At 56.9% G+C, this 13,508-nt stretch overlaps 1 protein-coding gene across 3 annotated transcripts in view; it reads right to left on the reverse strand.

Moving 5' to 3' along the window:
- The window catches only part of RGS12 (regulator of G protein signaling 12), a 113,319-nt gene that overhangs the window by 68,154 nt on the left and 31,657 nt on the right, over positions 1-13,508 (reverse strand). For all 3 annotated transcript variants that reach the window (XR_004628947.1, XM_002916551.3, XM_011221448.3), the window contains exon 3: positions 9,862-9,978. Coding sequence is in view for 2 of the 3 variants with exons in the window: in XM_002916551.3 (XP_002916597.2) it covers positions 9,862-9,978 (117 nt within the window). In the remaining variant the exon portion in view is untranslated. The remainder of the gene's footprint in view (positions 1-9,861; positions 9,979-13,508) is intronic.

Genomic DNA, 13,508 nt, shown 5'->3' on the forward strand with positions numbered 1-13,508 from the left:
GGGGCGGGTGGTGCTGCACAGGCTCGGCCTCAGCAGGGCAGGGAGCTGCGCAGAGGGGCAGCGGGGAGAGTGTCAGCTCAGCAGGGGGGTGGGGGGTCCTCGGCCCCCAACTCCAGGCCTGCCTGACCACGTGAGCTACCTAGCAGAAGAGCTAGGGGCCTTCGATGGGGAGCTCTGGCCCAGGAAGCTGGACAACAGGAAGTACGTACCAAGCACGCAGTGGTGCGTCACCCGGCTGGAGAGAGCCCAGAGGCCCTCTGCTCCCTCAGGGGTCTGTCCTGGGCTGGGAATCCAGTGTAAGCACCTGGGAATGGCAGCAGAGGCCCTGTGGGTACGGGGTCAGAGCTGCTCAGGGAGCATGTCAGGGGGAGGGGCCAGCCAGAGCACGCAGATGAGAAGGGAGCAGAGGGCATTCCAGCGGGAACACAGGCAGGCCAGGCAGAGAGAACCCTCTGTGGCCACCTAGAAAATCCTGGCGAGGGGGCCTACTGAAGAGCCCCCCGGCCCCCCGCGCCCTATTCTGGTCCTACTGGCAGCAGCCTCCCGCCCCCGCCAGGCACCTCTCATGGGTTCCTGCCCTGGACCCCACAGGACTTCCCAGGTCTTCTGAAACACACACAATCTACCAAGATCCAGCGTGGCAGAGGGAGAGGAACAGGGGGAGCAGCCCAACCTCAGGGTGCAGGCACTCCAGCCACCCCCACGGCTGGGTGGTTGGAAGGAAATGCATGACCTCAGCGCCCTCTGCTGTCCAGACCCCAAACTGCCAGTCCCAGCTAACCACACCTGGGCGGTCTCCCCAGGCAACTTCCTCCCAGCACAGGGCTCTAGACCCCTCCACAGGGAGGACCGGAAGGGGGGGCGCCGCTGGGCACTGGGAGAGCCGGAAGGAGCAATGGGGAGCTCCCGGTGGGATGCCGGTTACAGCCAGAGAGGCAGCAGGGCATGTGGGCCTGGCACTCAGCAGAGGGCCCGTCTGGAAAGGGAGGAGAGGCTGAAGGAGCCCACAGTCTGGAGAACAGCCAGGTCGTCTCCCCCTCGCAGGGCCACAGCAAGCCCAGGTGCGGTGGCTTTCACTAGGGTCAGCACGCTTGCTCTGAGAAGGGCCAAGAGGAAACACTCCCAGGTCTGTGGGTCACAGTCCTACCACCCAACTCTGCCCCTGCGACAACAGCACAGACATGGGAATGGTGTGACTGTGTGCCTATAAAACGGTATTCGCATGATAAGCCTCTGGCCTGCAGGCCACTGTGTGCAGACTCTGGCCCTAACCACCGCCTCTCTGCCCAGCCCCAGATACCCCAGCTCTCTCCTGGGCTCCAGCTCCAGGGCTCCTGCTGGCTCTCCCACCCCTCCTGTTCTCCTGTCTGATGGGTGGTGGTCCCCCCATCATTCAGAAACTCCAGAGCTCCTGCCAAGCCTCCCGACACCCCGGGAGCTCCCGTAGGCAGGGAGTGCGTCTGGAGAGCTTGCACAGTGGCTTCCAGCAAGGTCTGGGCCCTGCCCCTCCTGCTCTGCCCCTGCGTCTGCCACAGGGCCTTCCCCATAGCCCCACTGGCCCGGGCGACAAACACACACCCCGAGTTCTCCGCACTCAACACAGGAACGTCACTCTCTCCCTCAGTTCTCTGCTGTCAATTTACCCAAAAGCCTCCCTTAGAATAAGACCCCAGGTCTCAGCCTGGCCCTCCCTGCCTTCCAGGCCCAAGACCTTCACGTCCTGGCCCCTCGCATCCAGGGCTCGACATGAACACTCCCTCCTCAGAGGGGCCCATCTCTGGCTACAGACCTATCCCGGCTCCCCGCTGCCATCCCCCTGCCACAAATGTGCCACAGCCTGCCATGCCTCCTTCCAGGATGTCCCCAGTACCACAGGCCTCCCACCTGTGTCCCCAGGCCCAGACACCTTTCTTCATCTAGTGACCCTCGACCTCCTCCCTAGGTCCTGGCCAAGAGCTGGGCACCCCCAGCTCCGTCCAAGAGCCTTCCTGACACACCTGCACCAAATCAGGGCCACTTTTCTCCCTTCCCCTGTGCCCTGGGGGCTCATGGGCCATTTCCTACCCCCACCCGTGAGAGCCGTCTCGGCTGTGCTGGACAAGCACCTTTCCAACACTGTCTGCTGACCCCACACGCTCACAGCTGTCGCACAAACAGTCTCACACATTCTGCACCGCATAGGACTTCCTGGCACACTGGTCCAAACAGCTAAGGAGAGAAGCCCCCACTATCCTGCACTCACCCCACCCCGCTCCCCCCTCCCCGCTCCCCTGCTCCCCTGCTCCCCGCTGGGGGGGGGGGGCGCCAACAGCTGGACGGAGGACCTCTAGAGACCCGGGCCTCCCACACTGGTCTCGGGAGCACAGCTCCCCTTTATGCCTGTACACATTCAGCTCAGCACCCCTGCCCCCCGGCCCGTCTCCTGGGCCTTCCACACCGGCACCCTCTCACAAACATCGAGACCGTGGGTTCACGCCCCGATCTGTGCCCGACGAAACACCTGCGGGGCAGAGACGCCCCTGCAGTCCACGCTGGGCCTACAGCGCTGACCATGTTCTTCCTGACCGGCCTCTCGGGTCACTGCCTCCTGGGCGACCGTCTGCCACGGTCATGACCAAAAGGGGCACCTTTTTAAAACACACAAAAACTCACCTCTGACGTTTCTACAGCAAATGTCTCATTCTCTGACCCCACCCACAAGGCCCCGGCCCCATTCCCGCCATCTGTCAGCGGCTCATCTCCTGCTCTGAGGGCAGGCCCCTCCATCCCTGCCTCCACACGCCCCGGCTCCTGTCCCGTCTTCTTCCTCTCTCAGGCCGCCCGGCAGAACCCTAGTGGTCAGCAGGGCTGCGAGGCTCGGCTGAGCACGTTTTCTGGAAGCTGGAACACAAATTCAGAAAGGAGCACACGATGAGCACGTGCGGTTCAGAGAGTCATACGAGTGCAGCCCCTGGAGCCCCTCTCAGGCTGTAACGAAAGGCCATGTTCCGGCCTCTCTCCACGGTTCTACACTGAACACAGAACCGCACGCCATGGCTCAGTCTGGCCTCTTTTCCGATGTACGGAAATGGAATCTTGGGTATCTGCCTTCTTTCTGAGACATTCACCCGTGCTCCCGAGGCAGCCACAGAGCATCCCGTCGCATGAAGAGATCACAGCTGACCTGTCCTTCCCAAGGAGGGCGGACCGGCAGGCGGCCTCCGCTCCGGCACTGCAGGACCGGTGCTGCAATGACCTCTCGCCGTATGTCCCCCCGCGCACACGACGTCTACTTCGGACGGAGCAGGGCTGCCGGTCGCAGGGCACGTGTGCCCCACACACCCAGCCACACCACCACGTGACACGGCGGTCCTCACTCCAGCCAGCCTGGCATGCCAACCCCACCATGGCTGTCATGACACCTCCCTGATGACGAACGGGCTGAATGCCACCTGGGTGTCATCTTTTCATAAAATGCCCACCTGAGTCTCTTGTCCACTTTTCTCTGGCAGGCATCCTTAGATGGACGGGCCAAGGGGGCCACCACCACCCACCCCGCCACCCCCGTGTCCTAGCAATGGTGTGTTTGCATGAATGAAGGGTCCTGGCATTCACCAAGTCGGGGCCTCAGCCTTCGCCTTTATGCTTCATGTTGTGTTGGGTTTAAAGTCTTCACCCCCACACCACGAAGCTGCATGGCTGCCTTACCCTCTGCTGACTCTCCCGCGTTCCCTTCACACTACACCTGCACCACAGCTGGATCTAGCTGTGTTTGGACGGCGTGCGGAGGACGGACTTTCTTTCCTTCTTCCTTTCTCTCTTCCTTTCTCTCTTTCTTTTTTTCTTTCAATCTTTCTTTCTTTCAATCTTTCTTTCTTTCTTTTTCTTTCTTTCCTTCCTTCTCTTCTTCCCACATGGATGTCTCCTTATTCCAGCACCGCTGAAAACACCATACTCAGCCCTGCTTTGCACACAGCCCACGTATGCAGGCACTGGGTCTATTTCTGTGCATGCTCTTCTAGTCCACTGTCTGTCTGTCCATCCGCATACCAACACTTACACACTCTTGAATTGCTCTCACTTTGTAGTAAGTTTTGGTAGCAAATAGCAGAAGTCCTCCTACCTATTCTTCAAGAATATCCTGGCTACTCTTGGCCTTTTGCATTTCTATGCCAACTTCAGAATCATCTTCCTAAGTTCAACAAAATACCTGTCGGGATTTTGATTAAAATTGCACTGAATCTATATGTTATTTTCTCGCTATCCCCACAGCTGACTGTTCCATGTAGATGGAATATCCAGCACTTGGCAGGCGTTCATTAATTTTAATAATGACTCTATAGATTCTTTTAGATTTTTGACATTCTAATATCATGTGAGAATAAGAACATTTTCATCTTTCTTTTGTGGTGTTAAAATTTCTATTGTTTTTACTTTCTTAGTATGCTGAGACTGGCAATAAACATTTGAACAGAATGGTAACAGCCTACATCTTCCTCTTGCTTGTGACCTCAAAGGGAAAAGCTTAGGTATGCTGCAGCTCTGGGGTTTTGTATCCTTGTCAGATTAAGGAAGTTCCCTTTAATTCCTCTTAAGTTCTGTTTTGCTTTGTTTTTGTGTTTACCATGAATGAATTTTCTGGCTTTTACCAAATGCTTTTCCTGCTTCTGTTGAGATGACAGACGATTTTTCTACTTTGCTCTGTTCATGTGTTCCGTCATATTGACTTTCAGGTGTGAAAGAATCACGTCCTTGGAATGAACACGCCCTGCTGGGCTGCGCCTCTGTCAGAGCGGGATGTCCTGCCACCTGCGCTCTCTGCTGGCAGCCCCGCCCCTCCCCCCTTCTCAGGGCCTCGTCCGCTTTCAGGGCCACGGTGTTGGAGGCCTGATAAAATGAGCTGGGAAGGAAGCTCTCTTGGTGGATTCTTCCGCGGGTTCATCGGTTACCTTTCTGTCTCGTTAATCTCCGCCTCTGCGCCCCCACTGCCCAGCCTCTACCTGCTCCGGGCCGGTCTCCCCGCGCTCTCTCTAGCCTGGAGACCACCGTCCACGTTCTGTCCCCTCAGGCCTACGCCAAGGCACGGTGAGCGCCCCCTGGCACCGGGGCAGCTGTATGCCACGGTTCAGATGCGCGCGTTTCAGAATCATCCTGATCCGCTCCGGCCTCCGCACTCATTCTCCTTTCAACTCCGGAGAGCGTGGCGGATCGTGTAGCCACAGGCACGCGGCACAGCCCCTTCACCGCGGGATTCCGGCCGACCTGGCTGTGGCAGGGGACCAACTCTGGGGACAGTCCTCCACAGCTGCTGAGACTTGGTTTCTGGTCCAGCACATGGTCAACGTCCATACACGTTCCCCGAAGGAGTGGAGAGAAGGCGCTCATCGGGGGCAGTGCTGCGGGTGGTCCAGGAGGCCACGCTGGGAGTCGCGCTGCTCGGATCCTCTCTCTTACGGACCTTGTCCTGCTCAATCTGCCAGTCACGAAGCAGGGAGTGTTTAAGATCTCCCGCTACATCCATTAGTCCACTACTATTCCTGTTTCTATTCATTTTTGCTTTAGATATGTTGGACCACACTACTAAATGCATACCAAATTCAGAATTGCAACTTCTTATTGCCTCTTATCTCGTGAAGGCTCCCTTTTCACCTCTAGAAGGCTTCGTGTCCGAAAGCCAACTCTGACATCGACACAGCTATGCCACCACTCTTCTTTTTTTTAAAGATTTTATTTGTTTGGGGGAGAGGGGCAGAGGGAGAAGCAGGCTCCCCACGGAGCAGGGAGCCCGACAGTCCTGACCTGAGCCCAAGGCAGACACCTCACCGCCTGTGCCCCCCAGGAGCCCCGCCACCATTCTTCTGATTAGCATTGCACGGTGGGTCCTTTCCCGTTCTTTCACTGGCTTCCGGCGTCCTCGAGCTCTACACACGTCTCTAGTAAGAGTATCATCAGATTTTTCATGCGGTCTGACAATCTTTTCTTTTTAATTGGAATACTGAATTCATTTAAAATCGATGTACTTACTGACGTATCCTGACCTAACCCAGCACTCTAGGAACGCCACCTCTCGTCGCAGCCTCCTGTCATCTCGCCTCTCAACTTTCTCACCTTCTTTTGAGATGACTGTTTTTTATAACTGCATTTTCCCCTCTTGCAACCTAAAATGACTCAGTATTTTACCGTCTCAGGTTACCCTGGGGATCACAGCAAGCATCCTCACGTTATAAGAATCAAGGAGGTACCGGCACCTCTACCCTCGTCCTCACTGAGGTAAGCGCCCGAGCCTGGCGCCGCATGGACCCCCTCCCGGGGATCACACTACGGCTGTGTTGTCAGGTAAACTGATGAATTTTTAAAAAAACAAAACATTGTTATTCTTGTTTTATACACTCACCCATCATTAGGATTGACCCACACGTTTACTATTTTATATGGTCCTTCTCATTGTCCCCAGGCTTAAATAGCTCTCCATTTGACCCTACCTCCAGGGGACACAATCCAAGACACTAGTGTCCCAAGGGGCCCCGGGAAGCGGACTCGAGACTGGACTCAGGCCGAGGAGCCGGGCTGGTGGTGGTCGAGGGGACGCAGAGGCCCCTGGCCTGGTGCAACGTGGAGAGAATGTTCCTAAGGGGCCCAGGATGATTAAGCACCAATTGAAGGCTGACGTGAAAGCTGGTGCCTCTGGGGAGGGGACCATACATGGCAGTGAAGACCAAGAGTTTGGGGACAGTCTCAGAGACTGCCGAGGACACCTGCTAAAGAGTAACAAGGGAAGGACAGACAATGTGTTCAATGAGCTGCCCTTAGAAAGAGGCTACCAGTGACGAGGGTCACGGAGGTCATGTGTAGCTCCTACATTTTGAAATCCTCAGACAGAAAAAAAAGAACAAAGATTCAATCTTATGTCTCTAACATACCATTTTAACAAAAGCGAGAGGTCCCAATTGAAAAAGCGGGGGGACACCTGGGTGGCTCAGTCGTTATGTGTCTGCCTTCGAGTCAGGTCGTGATCCCAGAGTCCTGGGATCGAGCCCCGCACCAGGTTCCTTGCTCTGCGGGGAGCCTGCTTCTCCCTCTCCCTCTGCTGCTCCCCCACTTGTGCGTGCTCTCTCTCAAATAAATTAACAAATAAATCTTAAAAAATAAAAGTGAGAGGTCCCAGACGTGGCAGAAAGACCACAGCTTTGCAGCCTGGCATGGCCTGGAAAATGCTGTTGAACCCGCACCTCAGTTCTGCCATCTGTACAACAGAGACCATGACAAGCTCACGGCAGAGCTGATCTGAAGGCCAGAGAGAAGAGACACGAGCCACCCAGCCAGCCCTCAGTCAAGAGCACAGACCACAGCGCCCATGTGGGCAGCGTGGCGTGGGAAGCCCCGGCACTTCCTCGTGGGCGAGGAGAAGTGAGCAACAACCACAGCGGCCTGCAAGGGCCGGGCCACGTCAGAGACACGGAGCTCTGACCACAGGCCGCCACCGCGAGCCTGGCTGCTGCTACCTCCTGACCACGTGGCGCCTCAGACCCCTTCCATGACCCTTCCAGAAACATGCAGACACAACACCCGGCAAGCTGCCTAAGCCGAGAACATGGCCTTAGTCGAGACCCCCTTCCGGGGGGAGCAGGAGCGCTCTGGGGGCCCAGCTGGCCTGGGCACAGGCGCGGGCGGCACACACATCTCTGCTTCTTCCACGAGAGCTCAGGTGCTGACCGCTGCTGACCGAACACGGCACGCTGGCCTGACCCGCCCCCCAGTTACCACGAGACCGCGGGCGAGGGGTCCCACCACCAGCCCCCCTCCTGCCCCGGGACCCGCCCTCCGACTCTGACAAACTCCACATCCAGCCTCAAAGATGATGCGGTTTCAAAGTCCCCTTCCGCCTCTCACAGTCGATGATTCCAGTCTCACCTGAAAATACAAATTCACCTGCTCTTTGAAGCAAGAAACAACCAAAGTCAGTTTGTTTCACGTTATCGCTATTCAGGCTGTAAGAAATTATCTCATTTAGAGTTAGCGTTTAAAATAGACCCAAACAGGTATTCGCACAACTGTGTTCACAGCAGGATTCTCCACGGCAGCCAAAAGCTGGGAGCAACCGAAGCATCCACTGTCAGATGGACAGATGGACACAATGTGGACAAAATGGAGAAAACGGAAGGATGTTCTGAGACCTGCCACACCACGGAGGACCCTGGAGGACACCGTGCTCGTTGAGATGTGCCAGACACAAGAGCACGAATCCCGTACGGCTGCCCTTAGAGAAGGGGCCTTGTCAAAACCGCGGAGACAGAAGGGTGGCGGTGGGCACCAGGGACTAGGGGACTAGGAGTCTGTGTCTCATGGGGACAGTTTCCGTATTCCCAGAGGAAGAGTGCTGGAGACGGAGGGTGGGGACAGCTGCGCGACACTGTGAATGTGCGTAATACCACTGACCTGGGCGCTTAACAGCGGGGAATTTCATGCTAGAGCAGTTTACCGTAATTAAGTATATGTGTATAACGGCACCCTCAACAAAGGCGGAAATAAACCGCAAAGATTTTTTCAAAATTATTTGACAAAGGACCCATATCCACAATAATATACAAAGAAGTACTACAAAAACTTTTTTTTTTTAAAAAAAGACAAGGATATGCACGGGCTGCTCGTTCGGAACAGCGAGAACCTGACTGGCCAGAGAGCCTGCGACGGGCCGCTCGGCCTGGCTCTTCATCAGTGAAATGCAAAGTAAGCCAAGACGCCATCCACTGAAACAGAAAAATTCCAGCCTGACGGCACTCGGTGCCGGAGAGGCAGGGTGACCAGAGCCTGCGTGGGAGCGGCCACTGAGAGCAGCGACTGTCACCCAGCAGTCCCCGGCTGGGGCCCCCCACCCCCACACATACTCGAGGCCTGTGCAGAGGAGAGGGCTTCCTTTTTTTTTTTTTTNGATTACCCCCCCTCCATCCCCCCCTTCCCCCACCGATCCTCCCAGTTCTTATGTTCCATAGATGAGAGAAATCATATGATAATTGTCTTTCTCTGCTTGACTTATTTCACTTAGCATTATCTCAGAGGAGAGGGCTTCCTGCCTCCCACCGACTGTCCGGCGACCGCAGAACGGGCAGAAGGCCAGCACGTTTGCAGCAGGGCGCCACGTGACAAGTAACACGCCGGACTAAGGCCACAAGGGTGCGTGTGGAAAGCGGCAGCCGCGTGTGAAAGGCGGCAGAGTGAGACTGTGTGAAGTTCACGCGATGCGCCACGGGAGGGTCAGGGGTTGCCAAGTGTTCGGGGGACAAGGGAGGGTGACCAGGCAGAACGCAGGGTTGTCAGGGCGGTGAAACCCCGCGTGTGACATTACGCACCCGGCCACGGCCGGCGAAGGCACGGCACGGAAAGCGGCCGCTCATGCGCACCGTGAGCCCAACAACACGTCCACACTGGCTCGGCAGCGCCCCGCGCCGGCACGAGCCAGGAGCGCACGGGGCTCTGGGCCTTCTGCTGCACCTTTCTGTGGACCGACGACTGCTCTCAAAGTCAAGTCTGTTCACTTTCGTAAGGACTATGGATAAAAGCAAAGAACGCTACCTGGGAATCAATACCCGATCTTTGAAGAAGGGGCCATGAGAGGCCCTCCCTCAGAATTCCTGTGAGGGGCGAACCCAGCTCACATCTGCAAAGCGTTTAGAGCCACACTGGCCACACAGAAGACAGCGCGAGAGCCAGGAAAGGCCTGGATGTGCAGTCGAAGCTCCCCCCACGGTTACCGAGGGAGGGAGAGGGAGGGAGGGGAGTAGGATCGGGGTGGGATTCAGAAAGATTCAGATGCATTTGCACAACTGATGTTCATGTCAGCATAAGAAACCTGATGAAGAAAAGAGAAAAACTGAGATCAAATACCTCAAGGTCATCAAGGGAGCGGGTGACACTACACCTCTTGGATCTTCCAAACGATCTCCGGGCAGACGTGCGCTGGGAAGTCTGCGTGAGTCCGATTCCCCGCCCAAGTTTTGAGCCCTAAACACAAAGAAAAAACACATCACGTTACCTTCTTGGGAAGAGATGCTGAGTTCTGCCAGGCACGCTACCCTGGAGAGGAGAGGGCGCTGGGGAGCAGAGGAGAACAAGACTGGAGCGTCGCCCAGAGTCAATGTCACGCTCTGCCTGTGTCACCACGATTAAACTCCAAAGTTGAAAACAAAAGTCACCCCAGGACCTCCATATATTTGCCTTACCACTGAAGCTCTGTACCCCAAGGACAAACCCCAGACTCACACCCCATAACCATCCCACAGCCACAAGCCAGGGTCCCACCACCCAGCCTCCAAAGGCCACTACCAAGAGCAAATGAAAAAACATGTGAATATTTGGGAAAGGAGAAAGTGGGGGGGAGAAAAATAACTAATAATGTAAAGATTACACTTTTAGATAATTTTGAGGGCATTTTAGGAAATTAAAGAATCCCTAGACATTCAGCTGGTGTCTGAAGACCAAACCAATTCAGGTGCATGAAATAACTGGCCATTAAAAACATCTTGTTCTTTCTCTGGGAAATGACCAGAATTAATTCCCTGTCATTATGCTGAACACTTCCCCAAATGTGATTTGGGTCCAACAAATAAGGCATCACATTTTAAATATAAAAAGCAGCACAGCTGAAACTCTCCGATTTCCTGGGTACTTGAAATCCTGAGTGACCAATTCCAAGCACAAAGGAAGTTCACGTGTTTTCTAAAACCTGTGAGGCTCTCCAACGCCGTCTGCTCTCCTCCCGCCTGAGAGCCCTGGGCGTCCTGCAGAAAGGGCCAGCCTTGCAGCCCTGCCTGGGAGAGCTCTGCGGGCTGGGTCTCAGGGCCCCGCAACCCTCACACACACCCTCGATCCAACCGTCCCTCTCTGTCCCCGGGGCCGCACTCATGACCAGGCCACGAGGCTGCCTGGGGGAAGAACACACCCCTGGGACTGCTGTCCCCCGACATTCCTGACACGGACTCGAGGTGCCCTCAGCAACGTGACCGCCTTCCCTTCACTCACTCCCCCCTGTCCGGGACCTCAGGCCACAGAGGCCTCCGGGGGAGGGGGCAGGGGTGGTCCTGACCCACAGAGCACAGCCTCTTCTTCCTCCCCCTTCCAGGCCTCCCCCTGGCTTCCCCCCACCCACTGGCTGCTCCCCTCCTTCTCTGCCTCCGTACTCACACCCAGAACCCAACCCCTCACCTCCGCCCCCCCCCAGCCATCGGCCTGAACTGAAGCAACGGGCACATTATTTTTAATCCCTCGATCTTTATTAATAAGTAACATAGGTGCCAAGAGCAACTGCCTCCATTCCCTCTGCTCCGCATTGCCAGGGGGCTCTCCGTGTGTTTCCCGAGCACCACCCACGTGCACAGACCACAGCACCGAAGAGAAGCCCAAGCCAGGCCTCCGGACTCGAGCGAACTCCCGATCTCCCAGGCCTCCAGAGGGGCTGCCTCAAGATGGCCCAGGGCAGCTGCGGGCTCCTTGAACACTTCACAGTCTGGAAGAAACCCAAGCCCCTGGAGGCCACACGGCAGACCGCAAGCCCAGCGCAGCGCAGAAGACTCTGCGCCAGGACCGCCAACGGGAGCAGAGGTGAGGCTGAACGCAGCGGCGGGACAGACAGGCAAGGCCATGCCGCAGACGCCACTGACGGGTACTTCAGCAAAGTCAGCTGAAATAGTGTGCAAGCTGAGTAACGGACAGCCTGTGTGCGGCTGTGAGCAGAAAGCACTGAACCAAGCAAGAAGCAGGAGCACCGACAGCGAAAGGGGTGTGGGGCGGGGGGAGAAGGAGGGAAAGGGAGAGGGAGAGGAAGTGAGGGGAGTAGGGAGGAGAGGGAGGGAGAGGGAGGGGAGCAGAAGGAGGAAAGAACTGTTTCAGGAACGGGGCCATCAGTAGGCTTGAAGAGAAAGGCAGAGACACCCAAGGGTCCCTGTCCCAGGCACACCATCGCCACCACCAGGAGCACAGGGGTCCTCAGGACCGGTAATAAAACATCCCACTAAGCTCATCAAACCCTAATATCCCAACAAGAGTTCAAAGAGGATCCCTGCTAGCAGGTTACCTGTGCAGTGTGCTCCCTGCACACCTGGCCTGGCAGCCCCTGCTCAACGCCCTTCAGAGGCTGCCGCACAGCTGGCGAGGCCCGGCTGCCGTCCAGACTCTTCTGGGCACCTGCCTCTCCGCCCTTCAGCCCTCCACCCCAGGCCACCTGTTCAAAGAGGCTGCCTCTAACTGTGCTGCCTGAGGGGCTGTCCTGGGGTCCCCCTCCGAGCAGCCCCCCTCTGAGGCTGTGCTCTTTTCCTCCTCACCTGTTAGCACAAACTCCCCCAGGAAGCAGGGCCCTCTGTCTTCTGAACACCTACGGCCCAGCACAGTGCTGGGAGAAAGAACAACTCATCCAGGGACCTAAGTGGCCAGCGACAGAGAGCCAGTGGCTCTCGGCCAAAGGAAGCCAGGCAACCATCCAAATGCCTTTGCTGCAGCCGAAGTCACACTGTGGGAAATACTCTTGGTCTGTTCCTAAACCACAGAAGGCTCCAAACACGCGCAAGATGAACCCTTTGTACGAATCATGTATTTGCAACTCTGTATTTTTATTTTGGGGGAGGGGGTAACGAGCACATGGCTTTGTGATAAGAACGCAGTGTCACTGGGCTGGACTGGCCACGCGGTGCTGGAACACACTGGAACCCCCAGCCACCAGTGGGAAGGAATGCAGGTGGCTGACACCTGGTCCCGCGCGCAGACGCTGTGCACTTGGACACGTGAAGGGGACCAACAAAGCACGCAGGCTGACAGGAAAAGCCCCTACCAAGAACTCAATCGACCGGGTGGCAGGAGAACCGTTAGCATTTACTCGTGTATTTCCGCTGCCCACACCAGCGCGTGAAGGGAAGCTCTCACCGTAACAAACCTCGAAGCCCACCACGGACTCTGCACCCCTGGCACTAAGTAACTCGCTGTCCCCCCACGGCACCAAACAGAGGCGTGATGGCCTGCACGGCAGCCCTCCTCCAGCTTCACCTCCCCACTTGGGCTGCTGACAACGTTGCACAGCTGCTGCAGGAGGCCAGGGGCCACGCGCGGCCACACGGTCACGGTCACGCAGCTGCGGCCCAGCGGCGGGAGCAGACGCCGTCTCGCCCCAGCTCCGGGCATGGAGAACACGGCCTGACCACCAGCAGCCACACTGGAGACGGAGCCAGGGCCGAGGCCTGCAGCCAGGCTTCCAGAAGAACCAGAGGGCCCTCCCATGCACTTGGGCCCCGCGTAGGACTTGGCAGAAACAACCCACCAGGCTCCTGTCACCTCAAAGCATGAGCGGGGGGCCCCTTAGGGAGGCTGAGAGGTGTCAGTTCTCTCCAGGGCGGAAACGGGAAGAGGGCAGAACCCCATTGCCCAGGGTGCCAAACTGCCTCGGCCACTCAGCACCAATTAGAACCAGAAACTCCCAAGGCCAAGAGTCTAAACACTAGACCATCAGCCCCAGTGGGGCCAAGGCTGTGCCTATCCTGCTCACATTA

This window comes from Ailuropoda melanoleuca, chromosome 11 (assembly GCF_002007445.2).
Source record: "Ailuropoda melanoleuca isolate Jingjing chromosome 11, ASM200744v2, whole genome shotgun sequence".
NCBI classification, from domain to species: Eukaryota; Metazoa; Chordata; class Mammalia; order Carnivora; family Ursidae; genus Ailuropoda; species Ailuropoda melanoleuca.